Source organism: Phyllopteryx taeniolatus, chromosome 8 (assembly GCF_024500385.1).
Source record: "Phyllopteryx taeniolatus isolate TA_2022b chromosome 8, UOR_Ptae_1.2, whole genome shotgun sequence".
Taxonomy (NCBI): Eukaryota; Metazoa; Chordata; class Actinopteri; order Syngnathiformes; family Syngnathidae; genus Phyllopteryx; species Phyllopteryx taeniolatus.
The window spans coordinates 25,763,085-25,781,958 of NC_084509.1; the positions used below are offsets into that span (position 1 = coordinate 25,763,085).

Below are 18,874 nucleotides of genomic sequence, written 5' to 3' on the forward strand. Positions count from 1 at the left end.
GAGAACATGCAAACTCCACACAGGCGGGGCCGGGGATTGAACCCCGGTCCTCAGAACTGTGAGGCAGACGCTCTAACCAGTCGTCCAACGTGCCGCTATATATATATATAGAGAGAGAGAGAGAGAGAGAGAGAGAGAGAGAGAGAGAGAGAGAGAGAGAGAGAGATCCATACATATGTACACACATATTTTACATCGCACTAGGATATATACTGTATTGTTACATTAGATCATACAGCTCTAGGTGCAAGTGTACTTGGTGTGTAAAATTTCCCCTCTGCAAAATTGTCGACTATCTCTCACAGCAAGACATATAGAAACTGCCCATAGGAACAAACATAGAAATTACAGCACTTGGCATCTCTATGTTTTATGAATTTGGCATGATTTGTACTGGAGTAACTGGTAATCCCTTGAATTGTGATAGAAAATAAGTTTGCTTACCTTTATGTCTTTCCATCTTACTGCTGTTGGTAATCAAAGACATCTCTTCAGGCCAGCTCATGTCTTTGTTCCTGACTATGGTGAAGGATAAACACATTTCCATAAACCACTCATTTGACCACATACAAAATGCTTTCATAAAAAGTAGGCCGGAAAACTTAGTTGTGCATGGAATTTCAGAATTACTTTCAATGACTAGCTGCTGCTCATCCTGGATCTGCAAACTTTCAAGTGTATGATCCTCATCATCCAGGAGAGTGAGGTAGTTCTGCCAAAATAAAGCAAAAATGTTAGGCTTTGCAAAGAGATGTACAAAGCATTATAGTCCAGTAAACCTTTATTTTCTACAATTCTTTCAGATCAGTATTGGAAGGACAGCTCCTTATCATCTTGACTATTTCAGCGTGACACAGCTTTCCCTTTCCTATTCATGATTTTTTTTGGCGGGAACCTATCCTTAGTTAATTGTTGAAAACTTATCTATTCACTGTTTTGGTGCTCTTTCTGAAACGGCATAAGATGCCACAAGATGGACCTCAAGCTGTCTAATAAAAGTAGGGATCGTTGTGTGTAGTAAACTGTTCAGTCAGCAGGTGGAGGAACAGTTTGAAAGGTGGAGGCCTACACTGGAAAGGAGAGGGATCAGGTTTAGCCGAAGGAAGACAGAATATATGTGCATGAATTAGAGGGGTGGAGGGAGAAGAGATAGTGAGGGTGGAGGACTTGGGGTATACTTGGGGTAAACAGTCCAGAGCAATGGTGAGTGTGGTCAATGTATTAGATTTAACAACACTAAAAAAAAGATTTAAAATTAGTTGGTCTAAAGACTTAAAAAATCCTGTTTCAAATTTTCATTTTTGCAAAATTTGGTGGCTTAAATTTTATCTTCGTTTGCCATTATGAGGTGGACCAAATTCCGGTAAAACTTACTGACAAAAGCAAATTCGAATAGCATGGTCCCTTATTCACAAACATAATTTCTCACCATAAGTACATAATACGGAACAACAGAGACCTTTTGGACTTTTCTTGATAGAGAAACACGTGCTTTTGGTTATGCAGCTATTTTTTTCCCCCACAATATCTTGATTGATTATTCCCATATTTTATGACGGCAGTTATCGCCAAGTCCATATCTAGGCAGAAGACTGAATAAGCACAGCCATTCTATTCTATCAAAGGCCTGCCTGGCATCCAGCGATAACAGAGCTGTATCCCTAGCATTACACTTTTCATGAAGTATGTTCAGGACTTGTCTTATATTATGAAATCCTTGGAGTTTCTGCACAAAATCATTTTGATCATTATGCACCAAATATGGGATGTGTTTTTCCAACCTTGCAGCTAACAATTTGCACAGTATTTGCAATTTGCAACCCATCCATCCATTTTCTGAGCCGCTTCTCCTCACTAGGGTCGCGGGCGTGCTGGAGCCTATCCCAGCTGTCATCGGGCAGGAGGCGGGGTACACCCTGAACTGGTTGCCAGCCAATCGCAGGGCACATAGAAACAAAACAACCATTCGCACTCACAGTCATGCCTATGGGCAATTTAGAGTCTCCAATTAATGCATGTTTTTGGGATGTGGGAGGAAACCGGAGTGCCCGGAGAAAACCCACGCAGGCACGGGGAGAACATGCAAACTGCACACAGGCGGGGACGGGGATTGAACCCTACACCTCAGAACTGTGAGGCTGACGCTCTAACCAGTCGGCCACCGTGCCGCCGTATCACAACCCATTAAGCTTATTGGTCTAAAAGAGGAGCGTTCCGTAGGAGGTTTCCCTGGTTTCAAAATCAGTGTGATACCTGGGCATTTCCAATCACACCAAAACAATGTCATTCTATTTGATGCTATAACTACAGGGGTGATAATGCTCTTTAACTCATTTAGTGCGGACGTATTAATAAGTTTTCATAAACCCATCCGTTTGGTGCCACGGACGTATAAATACGTTTTCAGTGTTTGTTTGTTTTTTTATATACAATATTGCCATAGAGGGTTTGGCGCAGTTCCACAATTATCTACAGGTTTGGAAGGATTTTAGTATGTTAATTTGACACCAGACGGCAGCAGTAGCTTTGATCAGAATTTTGTCAGCACGTCAGAGGAAGACTACATCCCTGACTATATCGGACGGTGGAGCGTTGCAGGGGAGTGGTTGAGAGAGAGAGAGACACGGTGAGCCAGTTAGCGTGAAAAACAATGGATAAATACAGACGGTTTACTCTAAAACAGCGTTTTGCTCACGTCAAAAAGGATTATGGACCATCATCATTCTTTTCCCAAAAAAGAAAGCGATGACGCTATGCCAACGTACGGCATGTAACGCTGGTCGCGTCGACCAGTCGAAGGCCCGCGGTGAGATCGCGACCATATCCCGATCCACTTCCCCCGAAACGTGGACTGCCATCGGACGTCTGGACTCAGATTACAATGAGCCTGATCCGGGTTATCATCTGGGAGTAGCAGGGCTTCCTCCATAAACCCGCAGAAAGTCACCGACAAGGTAAGAACCTGCTAACTTCAAAGCTAACGTCCATAGACTGAGCAATTGCTCCGTTTTACCATTTTTATCATACAAAGTGCACTAAAAAGCATGACAGTTTGTCCTACGATACTACATGTTTACTAATCATGCATCCTGTAGACAAAAACGCGGAGCATCGATAGCTAGATGAATTGGACATATTTTTTTTTCGTTCTTTTATTGATAGACAGTAGTGCACCAAAGTATAATTTTCTGACAATGTGATCTATGTAATGTAGAAATTCCTTTTCCTTTCCTCATCACACTGTAGCAACAAAATAAACATTTTGTGGTAAATGTACATATTTCTATAAATTGCAGTTGCTGCAAGCAGCAGCAGATGTACTCCCACACCTGTTGGCAAGAAAGGTGAAAAAAGTATTTTTGTCCACTACACACTGCAGCAATAATATGTTTAATTTTTATGCTAATTTTTTTATTTTTTTATCATTTACAGGAGTTGCATTAAGCAGTGGTGGGGCTGTTCATGGCTAGTCGTCTGCTGACTGGGAACCCCCAAAAGTCCCACATGCATATACACGGACACGCACACGCATGCGCACACGCATACAGCTGTACATACTTGAAAGTTCATGCATGTTAGACTTGTAAATAAACTGTTACTTTGCGATTAAAATAACTTTTTTTGTTTTTTTATGTTGTTATATATTAGGAAAACATTGTTTAGCTATTTGAGCTATCATAAAAGTAAAACAATTAGCATCAAAGTGAAAGTTCTGCTTGAAATGGACCATTTCACAAAAAGCTCTGTTTTTTTACTTGGAAACAGGTATTTTCAAGAAACATGCCTACGTTCAACTGCTGCTTACAAAAGAATGGTAGAAGTTGGAAATGTACTTTATTTTCCTGATGAAGGAAGAGGGTTAAATCTTTCTTTTGGTGGGTTCCATGTTACTATACCTACAGAACACAATTTTCTGCAGGCCTTCAAAATCAGTCAAAATTGTCAAAAATGGCTGGCACCCGGCTCTCACAATTTCTGAAAAACGGCTGGCATTAAATGAGTTAAAAATAACTGGCTTCCATTACCCCAGCCAGAGGTTGATTACATGATTGTTTGAACCCAAACTTGCTCGAATATTATTCAAACCATCATGTAATCAACCTGTAGTTCTGCTAGTTATCGCAGCCTGTATACAAAGGGAGCCAGATATCCTGGTTTCTGGGTTTGGTCACGTGACGTTCGCGAGAGCACCTGTGATGTTAATTTCAGTCGACAGCAGAGGGCAATATTGCCCAACGTGGCCGCACCCTGAGATCGGTGAAAATTGATGAATTCATCTGTTTAATTCTTATTCCACAAACGCAATATTAATCAGAATACTGTGTTTGGACGAGGGCACATACAACATATTCTTGCCCATCATTTTTATGTTTCCGTCCCCTTTTATTAGTGTCACTCTAAGTGTTTTTAGATCATAGTTTGTGGTGCATTTATGGTTTCAACTATTAATATAGGCAATTATAACTATTACTTCATCACAAATTTTAACCTGGCTATTTCGCGCGAATAACGGGGGTCCACTGTACATCGATGTGCCTGAGCCAAAAAAAAAAAAAAAAAAAAAAAAAAAAAAAAAAAAGGCAACATACGTCAGGCTCAATAGTTACCTCGCTGTTATAGAGCCACAGTCTAATGGTTTCCTCCTTGATGCGAAGTCTGTGAGACACGAAGAGATGAATGTCCTTGATGGATGCCTTACGGCTAAAGCAGGCAGTGTAGACCAACACTCGCGTCAGAGGAACGCTGGGGGGTGGCACATTACCTGATTTAGAAATACAGCAGGGGAACAAGTCATTTTACTCATTTAGGCAAAGGAACACTATCCAAACCTTGAAGAGTTATTGACCTAGTAAGGTAACGAGTTTGAATCTGTTAGACCAGACCAATTTGAAGGCTTGCATGTTCTACCTGAGCTTGAGGCTTTCTGTTTGGACACTCTACCTACTTCAGAGCAAAACAACATACCAGTACAAGTCAAAACCATCTTCCATCCTATTGAGTGGAAAAGTGTGTCCAAACTGGATGTTAGGTTCAAGTTAGGTTCTAAATCAGGGGTGTCAAACAAATGGTCCACAGGTCAGAACCAGCCCGTCAAGGGGTCCAAATCTAGCCTGTGGAGATATAGATTAGGAACTTTTATTTTTCAATTAAAGTAACTGTTAATTTTGTGCACTGGAGCGTGCACTGACAAAACACTTACCACTTAAATGACATTCTGAAATTGCCTTGATATTGATGCACTTGTGAAGGCTAAAAGATGCCAAGTTTCAAGTTAGCCTACTTCATATTTAATAATGGGCCACCTCTGCACTGTGAAGAATACAGTTGTTTAAATGAATACCTACTGTACAAAGATTTTAAGACACTGACTATTGCAAAATGTCAGTCAACAGCTTCAGGAAATAAAAAATTAAAAAAATAAATACATAAAAAAAAGCAGAGCTGATCTAGCCTGATCTTCCTGCAAGAGCTCTTCCAACATATAATCGAGACATTTTAGAAAAAGCTATGCCTTTAACGATGAATAAATAGGCAAGTATGTTACTTGCGCCTTCTAATTGCCCTCTTCGAAACTCCAAGCCACTCAGCAATTTCACTGTTGCTGGTAACCCACACCTGATACGATGCTCTAGAACGGCACTAGGTAATGTCAAATGCCAGGCACAGTGATCCATGTGTGTGCTGTGGTCTAGTACAGTGGGAGAACTTCCTCTAAGTTTGCAAATACTTTTTGGCCAACACCTTGGTCAGAGAGAGTGGAAATAACTCACTAATTTCCATAATCCCTCCACTTTCCAAGCCATATGCTCAGGATCCTCCACCCCCCAACCCGCTTTGCCGGGGGAGTGCAGGGTCGGGCTGGGGAGGACACTCGGCCAGGTGTCCCGGCACTCCGGCCTGCTCTCTGCCCAGCCATGCCTTTCTCCCCCAGATTTTTAATGCACTACATACATTCGCACGTCCTTGGAGTGCTGGTTGGCCTGGGTGGGGGTGACGGTTGCGGGTCAGTATTACCCTGTGACCGTCTTGCCTCACCCCCAGCAGTTTCTCCAATTTTAATGCACTACACCCCACCACACACAATTACGGTACAGTGATAATGGTTGGCAGTCGGGGACCTGGTAATCATAGTAATAGGGTGGGTGGTGGGTTTTCAGATTTCTCTTGGCTTGACTCCTTGACTGCAGGTGCAAGAACAATCACGCCACTCTATGTTGTGTTGCTTTCTACAAGCACACGTGTCAAATGCAGAACGGAGATGGGTGTGGCAGTGCCAAGTATCTTCAGACAATGTAGACGGTTGAAGCGCTGAAACACCGGTCAAACACACAAACAAGGACATGCCACCGTCTCGGCATGTGAGATTTTTGTAGCCTAATTGCATTGGGTATTTTTATTCTATATCACTTTATCCACATGCGGCACAGATTTGTGTTCATGTATATTTCATTGCGGTAATTTCGAAGTAAAAAAAGTCTTGTGCATCAGCAAACAATATCAGCAACAAATGAAAAACAAATTGGGGAAAAAAAGGAAATCAAATAATTTTTCATTGTTATCACAAAAGCGGAAATATTATTACTAATTGTAGCCTGTTGAATACACTATGGTGTGATAAAATATTGTACACTAGTTCTAAACCTCTACCTCTCTCTTGTTACATTACAACATACTGATTTATTAAGATAAAGGCAAAGAAACATCAGTTCCCTTTCAGTAATTGAGTAGAGAGTAATTGCCTCATTTACAGAACAATGGTGACAAGATGGGGCAGTTCACACCTGAGTTAGGACATTAGTTCAAACCTAATCCAGCAATAATCAATAGCTCAGTTTTCTCAGGGTTAAGGTGCAAAGGACATCCATTGTTTAAGCTCAAAAACACGCCTCCAGATTAGAGCAGTTGTGGGTTGGTTAGTTTCAATGGCATGTACAGCTGAGTATCGTCATCATAACAGTTGAAAACTAATCTTATATTTGCGCATGATATCACCAAGTGGCATCATATAAATACTGAACAAAAGAGGGCCAAGTACCGATCCCTGCGCGACTCCGCAAGTGACATTATAATACTCAAAAATCACATGACCATGGATTACATGGTGCGTCTGAGCTGAGAGATAAGATCAAAACCATCCATCCATCCATTTTCTGAGCCGCTTCTCCTCACTAGGGTCGCAGGCGTGCCTATTCCAGCTAACATCGGGCAGGAGGCGGGGTACACCCTGAACTGGTTGCCAGCCAATCGCAGGGCACACATAAACAAACAACCATTCGCACTCACATTCACACCTACGGGCAATTTAGAGTTGTCAATTAACCTAGCATGCATGTTTTTGGGATGTGGGAGGAAACCGGAGTCCCCGGAGAAAACCCACGCAGGCACGGGGAGGACATGCAAACTCCACACAGGTGGGGCCAGGGATTGAACCCCGGTCCTCAGAACTGTGAGGCAGACACTCTAACCAGTCGGACACCGTGCCGCCAGACCTAAACCAAGAAAGTGAAATACTGATACGTGTTTCAACGCTATCTAGGACTATATTATGATCAATGGTATAAAGGCAGCGTTGAAGTCAAGTAATAGAATAATCCATAGCTAGTAGAAAATCATTTGTGACTTTTGCAAGGGCCATTTCAGTAGAGTTGTCTGCCATGAATCCGGACTGAAAAGGTTCAAATAGATTACTAGAGGCCATGTGATCATTAAGCTGTTGTACTACAATTTTTTTCAAGAATTTCAAAATAAATGGGAGCCCTCGATTTACCGGTCAATCTACGTTCCTACCCTCACCTATGGTCACGAGCTGTGGGTCGTGACCGAAAGAACAAGATCCCGGATACAAGCAGCCGAAATGAGTTTCCTCCGCAGGGTGTCCGGGCTCTCACTTAGAGATAGGGTGAGAAGCTCGGTCATCCGGGAGGATCTCAGAGTAGAGCCGTTGCTCCTCCACATCGAGGGGAGCCAGATGAGGTGGCTGGGGCATCTGATTTGGCTGCCTCCCGGACGCCTCCCTGGTGAGGTGTTCCGGGCACGTCCCACTGGGAGGAGACCCCGGGGACGACCCAGGTCACGCTGGAGAGACTACGTCCTTCTGGTGGCCTGGGAACGCCTCGGGATCCCCCCGGAAGAGCTGGATGAAGTGGCTGGGGAGAGGGAAGTCTGGGCATCCCTGCTAAAGCTACTGCCCCCGCGACCCTACCTCGGATAACTGTAAGTTTTGTTTGTTTGTTTTCATTTCCTGCCGACACGCTGCATACACAGAGGAAAAGCGGACGTGGCTGAGGACTGGGGAAGGGTGTGCGACGTAGGACGCTAAAGGCACGCCCCCAGTAGGTATATAGCGCCGGGGTGTTTTTTGTATTAATTTTTTTACCGCTTGACTGGGAGCATTTGCGGGGTGTGCATTGTGCAAAACAACATCGGTTTGGCTAAGGATCCCCGAAAATGTCACCTACGAAGAGACACGCTTACGAAGCACAGTTTACTGTAAACTGTCAGTTACGCGGAGGAACATGGAAATCGAGCAACCGCGAGAGAATTCAAGATCAACAAATCCATGGTTCGCAAGTGGTGGAAGCAGGAAAAACGAGCTTCGCCAAGTCAAGAAGACGAAGCTGAGTTTCCGCAGGAAAAAAAGAAAAACAAAATGCGGAAACAAGGCGAGGTGGCCAGAGTTGGAAGACCAACTCGAGCAATGGATCGAGTGCATCGAGCAAAGAACAACCGGGAGAAGCGTCTCAAGTCACCATTCGACTGAGTGCAATAACTCGGGGCTTGCCATCATTGCGGGAGGGTTGACGAACTTGCTGGACATCCATGTAAACAGGGCATTCAAAGTGAAGTGAGAGGCGTGGGAGTCATGGATGAAAGATGGCGAACACAGCTTTACCAAGACTAGGAAGCAGCGCCGGGCGAGTTACGCCACAATTTGTGAATGGATTGTGGATGCTGGGGCTAACATGTCTGCTTGCACTGTTGTTCAAGCTTTCGCGAGGCAACGAGACTGACTCGAACCTGGCGTGTTTGATTGAGAACTTGCCCAGCTGTTTGTTTTAGACCGTAACACAACACCTTAATTGAACTCTGGTCATCTGGAGACACTGCTAAATACAATTCTGTCATCTACATACAGCAGCTGAAATAAGTATTTAACACGTCACCATTTTTCTCACTAAATGTACAACCCCAATTCCAATGAAGTTGGGACCTTGGGTTAAACAAATAAAACAGAATACAATGATGTGCAAATCATGTTCAACCTATATTTAATTGAATACACGACAAAGACAAGATATTTCATGTTCAAACTGACAAACTAATGGTTTTAGCAAATAATCATTAACTTGGAAATATATGGCTACAACACGTTCCAAAAAAAATGTGACAGGTAGCAAAAAAGACTGCGAAAGTTAAGGAATGCTCATCAAACACGTGTTTGGAACATCCCACAGGTGAACAGGCTAATTGGGAACAGGTGGGTGCCATGATTGTGTATAATAGGAGCTTCCCTGAATTGCTCAGTCAGTCACAAGCAAAGATGGGGCGAGGTTCACCTCTTTGTGAACAAGTGCGTGAGAAAATAGTCGAACAGTTTAAGGACAATGTTCCTCAACGTACAATTGCAAGGAATTGAGGGATTTCATCATCTACGGTCCATAATATCATCAAAAGGTTCAGAGAATCTGGAGAAATCACTGCATGTAAGCAGCAAGGCCGAAAACCAACAGTGAATACCCGTGACCTTCGATCCCTCAGGCGGCACTGCATCAAAAACCGACATCAATGTGTAAAGGATATTATCACATGGGCTCAGGAGCACTTCAGAAAACCAATGTCAGTGAATACAGTTTAGCGCTACATCCGTAAGTGCAACTTAAAACTCTACTATTTATCAACAACACCCAGAAACGCCGCCAGGTTCTCTGAGCCCGAGCTCATTTAAGATGGACTGATGCAAAGTGGAAAGTGTTCTGTGGTCCGACGAGTTCACATTTCAAATTGTTTTCGGAAATTGTGGACGTCGTGTCCTCCAGGCCAAAGAGGAAAAGAACCATCCGGACTGTTATGGACGCAAAGTTCAAAAGCCAGCATCTGTGATGGTATGGGGCTGTGTTAGTGCCAATGGCATGGGTAACTTACACATCTGTGAAGGCACCCTTCATGCTGAAAGGTACATACAGGTGTTGGAGAAACATATGCTGCCATCCAAGAAATGTCTCTTTCATGGACACCCCTGGTGATTTCAGCAAGACAATGCCAAACCACATTCTGAATGTGTTACAACAGCGTGGCTTCATAGTAAAAGAGTGCGGGTACTAGACAGGCCTGCCTGCAGTCCAGACCCATCTCCCATTGAAATGTGTGGTGCATTATCAAGCGTAAAATACGACAACGGAGACCCCGGACTGTTGAAGAGCTGAAGCTGTACATCAGGAAAGAATGGAAAAGAATTCCACCGACAAAGCTTCAACAATTTGTGTCCTCAGTTCCCAAATGTTTATTGAATGTTGTTAAAAGAAAAGGTGATGTAACACAGTGGTAAACATGACCCTGTCCAAGCTTTTTTGGAATGTGTTGCAGCCATAAAATTCTAAGTTAATGATTATTTGCTAAAAACAATAAAGCTTAGCAGTTTGAACATTAAATATCTTGTCTTTGTAATGTATTCAATTAAATATAGGCTGAACATGATCTGCAAATCATTGTATTCTGTTTTTATTTATGTTTAACACAACGTCCAAACTTCATTGGAATTGGGGTTGTATTTCCAAAGGTGCTACTGACATGATATTGTCACCAGATGTTGGGAACAACCCATGTAATCCATACATACAAAGGAAGTAGAACAAATAAACTCAGAAATTAAGTTGTGTAATAATGTGAAATGACACAGGGGAAAAGTATTGAACACATGAAGGGAGGTGCAAAAAGGCATAGAAAGCCAAGACAACACCTAAAATCTATCAATAATCAAACAGCAATTCAGCCCCTTGTCAGTGCAAATGAATATTAGCTAGTTCAGTCCTAATTGATGGCCTACAAAAAGGAATCATTGCCAAGGTGTGAGTCAAGACACATCTCATGACGGGTAAGAGCAAAGAGCTCTCTCAAGACCCTTGCAAACTAATTGTTGCAAAACATAATGGCTTTGGTTACAGGCGCATATCTAAGCTTCTCAATGTTCCAGTGAGCACGTTGGGGCCATAATACATACGTGGAAAACCAATCATACCACCATAAATTTGCCTCAATCAGGTGCTCCTCACAAGATTCCTGACAGAGGAGTGCAAAGAATAATCAGAAGAGTTGTCCAAGAGCCAAGGACCACCTATGGAGAGCTTCAAAACGACCTGAAAGTAGCAGGTACTGTTGTCACAAGGAAAACAAGTGAGTAATGCAATCTGCCACCATGGCCTCAATGTACGCTCACCATGCAAGACCCCATTGCTGAAAAAAAAAAAGCATGTCAAATCTTGTTTAAAGTTTGTTGAACAACATTTGGGCAAGACAGTTAAATACTGGTAGAATATAGTCTGGTCTGATGAGAGCGAAATTGAACAGTTTGAATGCCACAATGTACACCACGTTAGGAGGAGAAATGGCCTTGAACATCACCCTACAAACACCATACCAACAGTGAAATTCGGAGGTGGGAACATGATGGTGTGGGGCTGCTTTTCATCAAATGGTACTGGTAAACTTCACGTTATTGAAGGAAGGCTGAATGGGCAAATGTAGCGAGACATTCTTGACAAAAATATGCTGCCATCGACAAGGATGATGAAAATGAAATGAGGGTGGACATTTCAGCAGGATCATGATCCTGCTGACTTACAATTCCATTACAACAAGCTGGCAATTTTTTGACTTGAGTTCGTTGTCACATTTCTGTATTATGTATTACTCGTGCACTCACTGTAGTTGTCTCGCCGTGCTGCACTATTTGCATATAGTGGCCACTCATGCCAGAGTAGCATCTGCTCCATTTGCACACTGATTGAGGAGTATCTGTAACATTTGCACAACCATTGTCCCAGATTATCGCAGTACTCGTCACTTTAAACCGCATACACTCCTTGAAGTCTCAGTGCCCTTTGCACAATGGTCATTGCACCGGACTATTGCGATATTAGCCATTCGAACTGAGGACTCTGCATCTTTTTGCACAATTGTTGTTTGTTGTTGTTTTTTGTCAATGTCTTTATGTCTCCAAAGTGTTCTGTAAATTGACTGTCTGTTGTACTAGAGCGGCTCCAACTACCGGAGACAAATTCCTTGTGTGTTTTGGACATACTTGGCAAATAAAGATGATTCTGATTCTGATTCTGATTCTGATGATCCAAAACATACTGCCAAGGAAACTCTCAATTGGTTTCAAAGAAAAAAAATAATGCTGCTAGAATGCCCCACCCAAACACCTGACTTGAATCCAATCGAAAATCTATGGAAAGAACTGAAACTAACGGTCCATAAAAGAAGCCCACGGAACCTTCAAGATTTGAAGACTGGCGGATTGGGCCAAAATCACACCAGAGCAATGCAAGCTACTAGTTTCTCCATAATGGAGGTGTCTCGAACCCGTCATTCCAAACAAAGGCTTTTGTACAAAGTATTTTTTTAAATACCAGTTGGCGTGTTCAATACTTTTTCCCTGTGTCATTTCACATGACATTACCTCCACCATGCTTCACAGATGAGCTCGTGTGTTTTGGATCATAAGCAGATCCTCTTTTTCCATACTTTAGGCTTTCCACCACTTTGGTCGAGGTTAATCTTTGTCTCATCAGTCCATAAAACTTTGTTCCAAAACTTTTGTGGCTCATCTCTGTACTTTGCAAAATCCAAATCAAGCCTTCCGATTATTTTTGCCGATGAGTGGTTTGCATCTTGTGCTATGGCCTGTATATTTCTTTTCTTGAAGTCTTCTTTGAACAGTGGCTTGTGATACAGTCACATCAGTCACATGTTCCAATACTTTTCCTCACTTGAAAGGTTGGTGGCTTTAAACAAAAGGTGCTCTGTCCTGAGTTGTTGAACACATCTATATGTAAATACCATGAAATAAAAGCTGTAATTCTGAACTTTTGGCTCGTATTCATCTTTTGATCTGAAACCCAAATGTCTTCAGTATACAACCAAAACAAAGGAATTGACCTTGCCGTTCCAATATTTTTGGAGGGGCCTGTAGGTCTGTAATTAACTCAAATATTGTAAATAAATCTCTCAGGGGCTTCCAAAGAAATAACACCATCTGGGTTTTCCCAAATAGTTCACAGGCATAGTATTCTTACTGTATGTAATTGTTTGAGTTTGAAGAAACTGAAAACAAAATTTCAAAACAAATCATCCCCTCATTATTCTGGCATTTAGCAAATGATAATAATTTTGGTGATCCTAATTGACCTAAAACAAACACTGGGGGTGGGGGTGGGGGGGGGGTGCATTTGTCTTTTTCGATAGTGTATGAAAACACCTGATTTCAACTGTAAATGTTAAATGGAGTGCACTTATAAAGCACTTTTATTTTTACCACCGCGGTACCCAAAGCACTTTACCGAGGGCTCACATTCACACACACACATTCATACACCAATGGGCGGCTGCTGCCACGTACTGCCAGGCCGACTGGTGGTGTGTTGGCGCCGATGGTAGGGGAGGATTCAGGTCCAACCTCGCATATCGGAATGTATTTGGAGGAACGCGTGGCAGAGTTCTCCATCTGAGTTTGAACTCCTGACAGCAGCTGCAACCATAAGGTAAGGTCAGTGCCTGTCGTGGCAGTAGTACTTGAACCCGTTGGTGAAAGATGACATCAAGTTGAAGTTCTGAGACAGCTCATGGGTACTGGCAGGCCAAGCGGAATCCGGCTTCAGCAGTTGAGAAGGCAAAACGTGGGTGAAAGAACAAAGATTGCTTCCAGGAAATTATAGGCCACCATCCAGCAGCTCAGGAGTGGGAGCCGGTGGACCATCAAGAATGTGTAAGAATAGGGATGGGGCACGACTGACCTCAACTTTGGACGTAGTAAGTCTTGCTTGGGATCCCCCTGGAAGAGCTGGACTAAGTGGCTATTGGAAAGGGAAGTCGCGGCTCTCCTGCCCCTACTTGGAGCGGCTACCTCTGTAGAAATGTTTAAACCTTAATTTCAGAGTTATTTCTACACTTTCTCATTTGGTTAAACCTCACCCAGTATGGAATAAGTCTCTCACCCTGTCTGACCTCCTGACATCGGATTTTGGCCCGTTTTACTGCCGCTCAAGCAACTCAAAGGTGGTGTTTTGCTTGATCAAGTAATCGTAGAATGTAGATGATTACATGCTCCAGTCTTGCTACAGGTTTATATTACCTGATCTAACGGGAAACATTTGCAGGCTTTCTTACCTATATTGCTCCAGATATTGGACTGTGAGGAGGGCGTGGCTGACTCATGCCGTAGGAAGAGGAGGTAACAAGGGAAAAGCTCCAATTCAGCTTGGCCTGTGTTACTGTTCAGGATTACCTGTTGAAATGGAAGGTCAATGGATAAAATGTCAGTCTTTGTGAGTTTTTTATTTTCATTAACTAAATCAAAAAGAAAGCCACACAGAAATAAAAACACCAATACATATTTATTCCATGAGTGTGTGCTTGTGTTCATTACTGACACTGTTAAGATGTTGACCCCCAAAGTAGTTTTTTTATGTTACATGTTGAATATATAGATTTTTTTCAGTGACAATTTTTGACAGGGGTTCCTAAGGAAATCATTCCAAATATAAATAAAGTCCGGGGTCTACTCCCGGGGGGACATGCCCGGAGCACCTCACCAGGGAGGTGTCCAGGAGGCATCCTAATCAGATGCCCGATGTGGAGGAGCAGCGGCTCGAGTCTGAGCTCCTCCCGGATGACCGAGTTTCTCACCCTCTCTCTAAGGGAGAGTCCGGACACTCTGCGGATGAAACTCATTTCGGTCGCTTGTATCCGGGATCTTGTTCTTTCGGTCACGACCCACAGCTCGTGACCATAGGTGAGGGTAGGAACGTAGATCGACCGGTAAATAGAGGGCTTTGCCTTTCGGCTTAGATCCTTCTTCACCACAACGGACCGATAAAAAGTCTGCATCACTGCAGACGCTACACCGATCTGCCTGTCTATCTCCCATTCCATTCTTCCTTCACTCGTGAACAAGACCCCAAGATACTTGAACTCCTCCACTTGGGGCAGGGGCTCATCCCCGACCTAGAGAGGGCACTCCACTTCGAACTGAGGACCATGGTCTCCCATTTGGAGGTGCTGATTTTCATCCCAACCACTTCACATTCGGCTGCGAACCGCTCCAGTGAATTGGAGATCACGGCTTGATGAAACCAACAGAACCACATCATCTGCAAAAAGCAGAGATGCAATATTGAGGCCACCAAACAGGAGCCCCCTCTACGCCTCAGCTGCACCTAGAAATTCTGTTCATAAAAGTTATGAACAGAATCTGTGACAAAGGCCAGCCTTGGTGGAGTCCAACCATCACCAGAAACAAATATGACTTATTGCCAGCAATGCAGACCAAACTCTGACACTGGCCGTAGAGGGACCGAGCAGCACATATCAGGGAGTTCAGTATCCCATACTCCCGAAGCACCCCCCACAGGACTCCCCGAGGGACACGGTCGAACGCCTTCTCCAAGTCCACAAAACACGAAGACTGGCTGGACAAACTCCCATGCACACTCGAGGACTCTGCTGAGGGTGTAGAGCTAGTCCACTATTCTACGGCCAGGACGAAAACCACACTGCTCCTCCTGAATCTGAGATGCGACTTCCCGACTTACCAGGGAGGCTGAGGAGTGTGATCCCCTTCTTGTTGGAACACAAACTCCAGTCCCCCTTATTAAAAAGGGGGCCCACCACCTCAGTCTGCCAATACAGAGGCACTGTCCCCGATCTCCACGTGATGCTGCAGAGACTTGTCAACCAGGACAGCACCACAACATGCAGAGCCTTTAGGAACTCCGGGCGAATCTCATCCATCCCCGGGGCCTTCACACCAAGGAGCTTTTAAACCACCTTGGTGACCTCAACCCCAGGGACAGGAGAGCCCGCCTCAGAGAGAGAGAGAGCCTCTGCTTCCTCATGGGAAGGCGTGTTGGTGAAATTCAGGAGGTCTTGGAAGTATTCTCCTCACCGACTCACAACGTCCCGAGTCGAGGTCAGGAGCATCCCATCCCCATGATACACAGTATTGATGGTGCACTGCTTCCCCCTGCTGAGATGCCGGATGGTGGACCAGAATTTCCTCTAAGCCGTCCAGAAGTCATTCTCAATGGCCTCACCGAACCCCTCCCATGCCTGAGTTTTTGCCTCAGAGACCACCAAAGCTGTATTACGCTTAGCCAGCCGGAACCCATCAGCTCCCTCAGGAGTCCTACAGGCCAAAAGGACTCTTTCTTTGGCTTGACGGCATCGCTCACCACTGGTGTCCACATTTTTGGAGTCTTTGGAGGGGGTGCTGGAGAGCGCTCCAGCTGGGGAGTCCATCGCTCTGCTGCAGAACAGTCAGACCTGGAAGGGTTGAAACGTCTGGCAGAATCCCGTCAGAAGGAGTTTCATCTCCAACCTCCGGCAGAACAGATGGAGACATTGAGTCAGAGTGGACCATGTTTCGTGCCTCCATTGCTGAGGCGGCCAACCGTAGCTGTGGCCGTAAGGTATTCGGTACCTGTCGTGAGAGTGGGTACTCTGAACTGCTGTTTGGTGCATACACACAAACAACAGTCAGGACCTGTCCCCCCATCTGAAGGCGAAGGGAGGCTACCCTCTCGTCCACTGGGGTGAACCCCAATGTACAGGCGCGAGCCGGAACAATAAGTATACCCACACCTGCTCGGCGCCTCTCACCGTGTGCAATCCCAGAGTGGAAACGAGTCCCACCCCTGTCGAGAGGACTGGTACCAGAGCCCAAGCTGTGTATCGAAGCGAGCCCGACTAAATCTAGTCGGAACTTCACACACCAGCTCAGGCTCCTTCCTGACATTGCATATCCCTAGAGCCAGCTTCTGTAGCCGGGGATCGGTTCGCCAAGGTCCCTGCCTGCAGCCACAACTCAGCTCACACTGCACCTGACCCCTATAGTCCCTCCCACAGGTGGTGAGCCCATGGGAAGGGGGACCCACGTTACCCTTTCAGACCCAAGGGTGCAGGCCCCGCCACTAGGCGCTCGCCTTCGAGCCCCACTTCCAGGCCTGGCTCCAGAAGGAGGCCCCGGTGACCAACGTCCGGGCAAGGGAAGACATCTTCCAATATTTTAATACATCATAGAGGTATTTTGAGCCGTGCTTTGTCTGGTCCCTCAACTAGGACCTGTTTGCCATGGGTGACCCTGCCGTGGGCATAAACCCCCAGACAACTTAGCTCCTTGGATCAATGGGACACACAAACCCCTCCACCTCGATAAGGTGACGGCTCAAGGAGGGGCCTTTATGCTATTTGTGACCTAATTTAGTGTAGTACACGGAAAAAAATTCATGTAAACATGCGAGCTTGCAAGGGTTGAGACTCAGCATTTAAAAAAAAAAAAAAAAAAAAAACGATTTGCAACTTTTAAACTGTCTCACGTATTGATCGTATTGATTGTTTCAACTTTAGACTTGGCTAATCAACTATAAAAAAACTAATCTGCTCAACTAGATTCAATTTGATTCCTACAAGATTTAATCAAGTGAGGGGAAGCTGCTCTGGCGAAGATGTGCCATGTTGTTGGGATGACTTACTGGTCGTGGCAGGTTGAGGTTGGCACCATACCAGTGGTAAAGTGCTCGCCAAACCAGCTCTGGCACAATCTCAAAATGTCTATGATTCCGCAAGCTGCGTTTCAGCCTACCGCCCTCCATCGTTAATGTTGGAACCTGCAGGCACAGAACAGAAGGATAGATAAATACACCAATTATTATTATATTTAAATGCATTTATGACCATGATTACAACTAATTACAGAGGTAAGGATCAAATGAGAATTGGTTTATTAATTCGTTAATTTTGAAAGCCTCTCCTTGAACCGTCACCTTATCGTGGTGGAGGGGTTTGTGTGTCCCGATGATCCTAGGAGCAAAGTGGCAAACAGGTCCTAGGTGATGGACCAGACAGAGCACGGCTCCCAAACCCCTATGAAGAATACATTAAACGGATGTAGGTTTCCCTTGCCCGGACGCGGGTCACCGGGGCCCCCCTCTGGAGCAAGGCCTGGAGATGGGGCTCGAAGGAGAGCGCCTGGTGGCCGGGCCTGCATCCATGGGGCCCGGCCGAGCACAGCCCGAAAGGGTAACGTGGGTCATCCTTGCCATGACCACACCACCTGTGGGAGGGGTCGGGTGCAGTGTGAGCTGGGCGGTGGCCGAAGGCGGGGACCTTGGCGATCCGATCCCCGGCTACAGAAACTGGCTCTAGGGACGTGGAATGTCACCCCTCTGGCAGGGAAGGAGCCCGGGGTTGAGGTTGTGAGGTTGAGAAGTTCAGACTAGATATAGTCGGGCTCGTCTCCACATGCAGCTTGGGCTCTGGTACCAGTCCTCTTGAGAGGGGTTGGACTCTTTTCCACTCTGGAATTGCCCCTGGTACATTGGGGTTCACCCCGGTGGACGGGAGGGTAGCCTCCCGTCCACCGGATCCTGACTGTTGTTTGTCCCTATGCACCAAACAGCAGTTCAGAGTACTCACCCTTTTTGGAGTCCTTAGAGGGGATGCTGGAGGGCGCTCCCGTTGGGGACTCCATCGTTCTGCTGGGGGACTTCAATGCTCACATGGGCAATGACAGTGAGAGCTGGAAGGGGGAGCTTGGGAATAACACTCCCCCCCCCCCCCCCCCCCCCCCCCCCGATCAGAACCCGAGTGGTGTTCTGTT

The 18,874-nt window shown here is 45.1% G+C and overlaps 1 protein-coding gene across 7 annotated transcripts in view; it reads right to left on the minus strand.

Moving 5' to 3' along the window:
* Nucleotides 1-18,874, minus strand: part of usp32 (ubiquitin specific peptidase 32) — a 143,041-nt gene that overhangs the window by 69,705 nt on the left and 54,462 nt on the right. For all 7 annotated transcript variants that reach the window (XM_061783063.1, XM_061783068.1, XM_061783065.1 and 4 more), the window contains 5 exons: nucleotides 17,748-17,882; nucleotides 14,386-14,503; nucleotides 4,608-4,762; nucleotides 631-712; nucleotides 445-519 (listed from right to left, as the gene is read on the minus strand). In XM_061783063.1, the coding sequence (XP_061639047.1) occupies nucleotides 445-519; nucleotides 631-712; nucleotides 4,608-4,762; nucleotides 14,386-14,503; nucleotides 17,748-17,882 (565 nt within the window). The remainder of the gene's footprint in view (nucleotides 1-444; nucleotides 520-630; nucleotides 713-4,607; nucleotides 4,763-14,385; nucleotides 14,504-17,747; nucleotides 17,883-18,874) is intronic.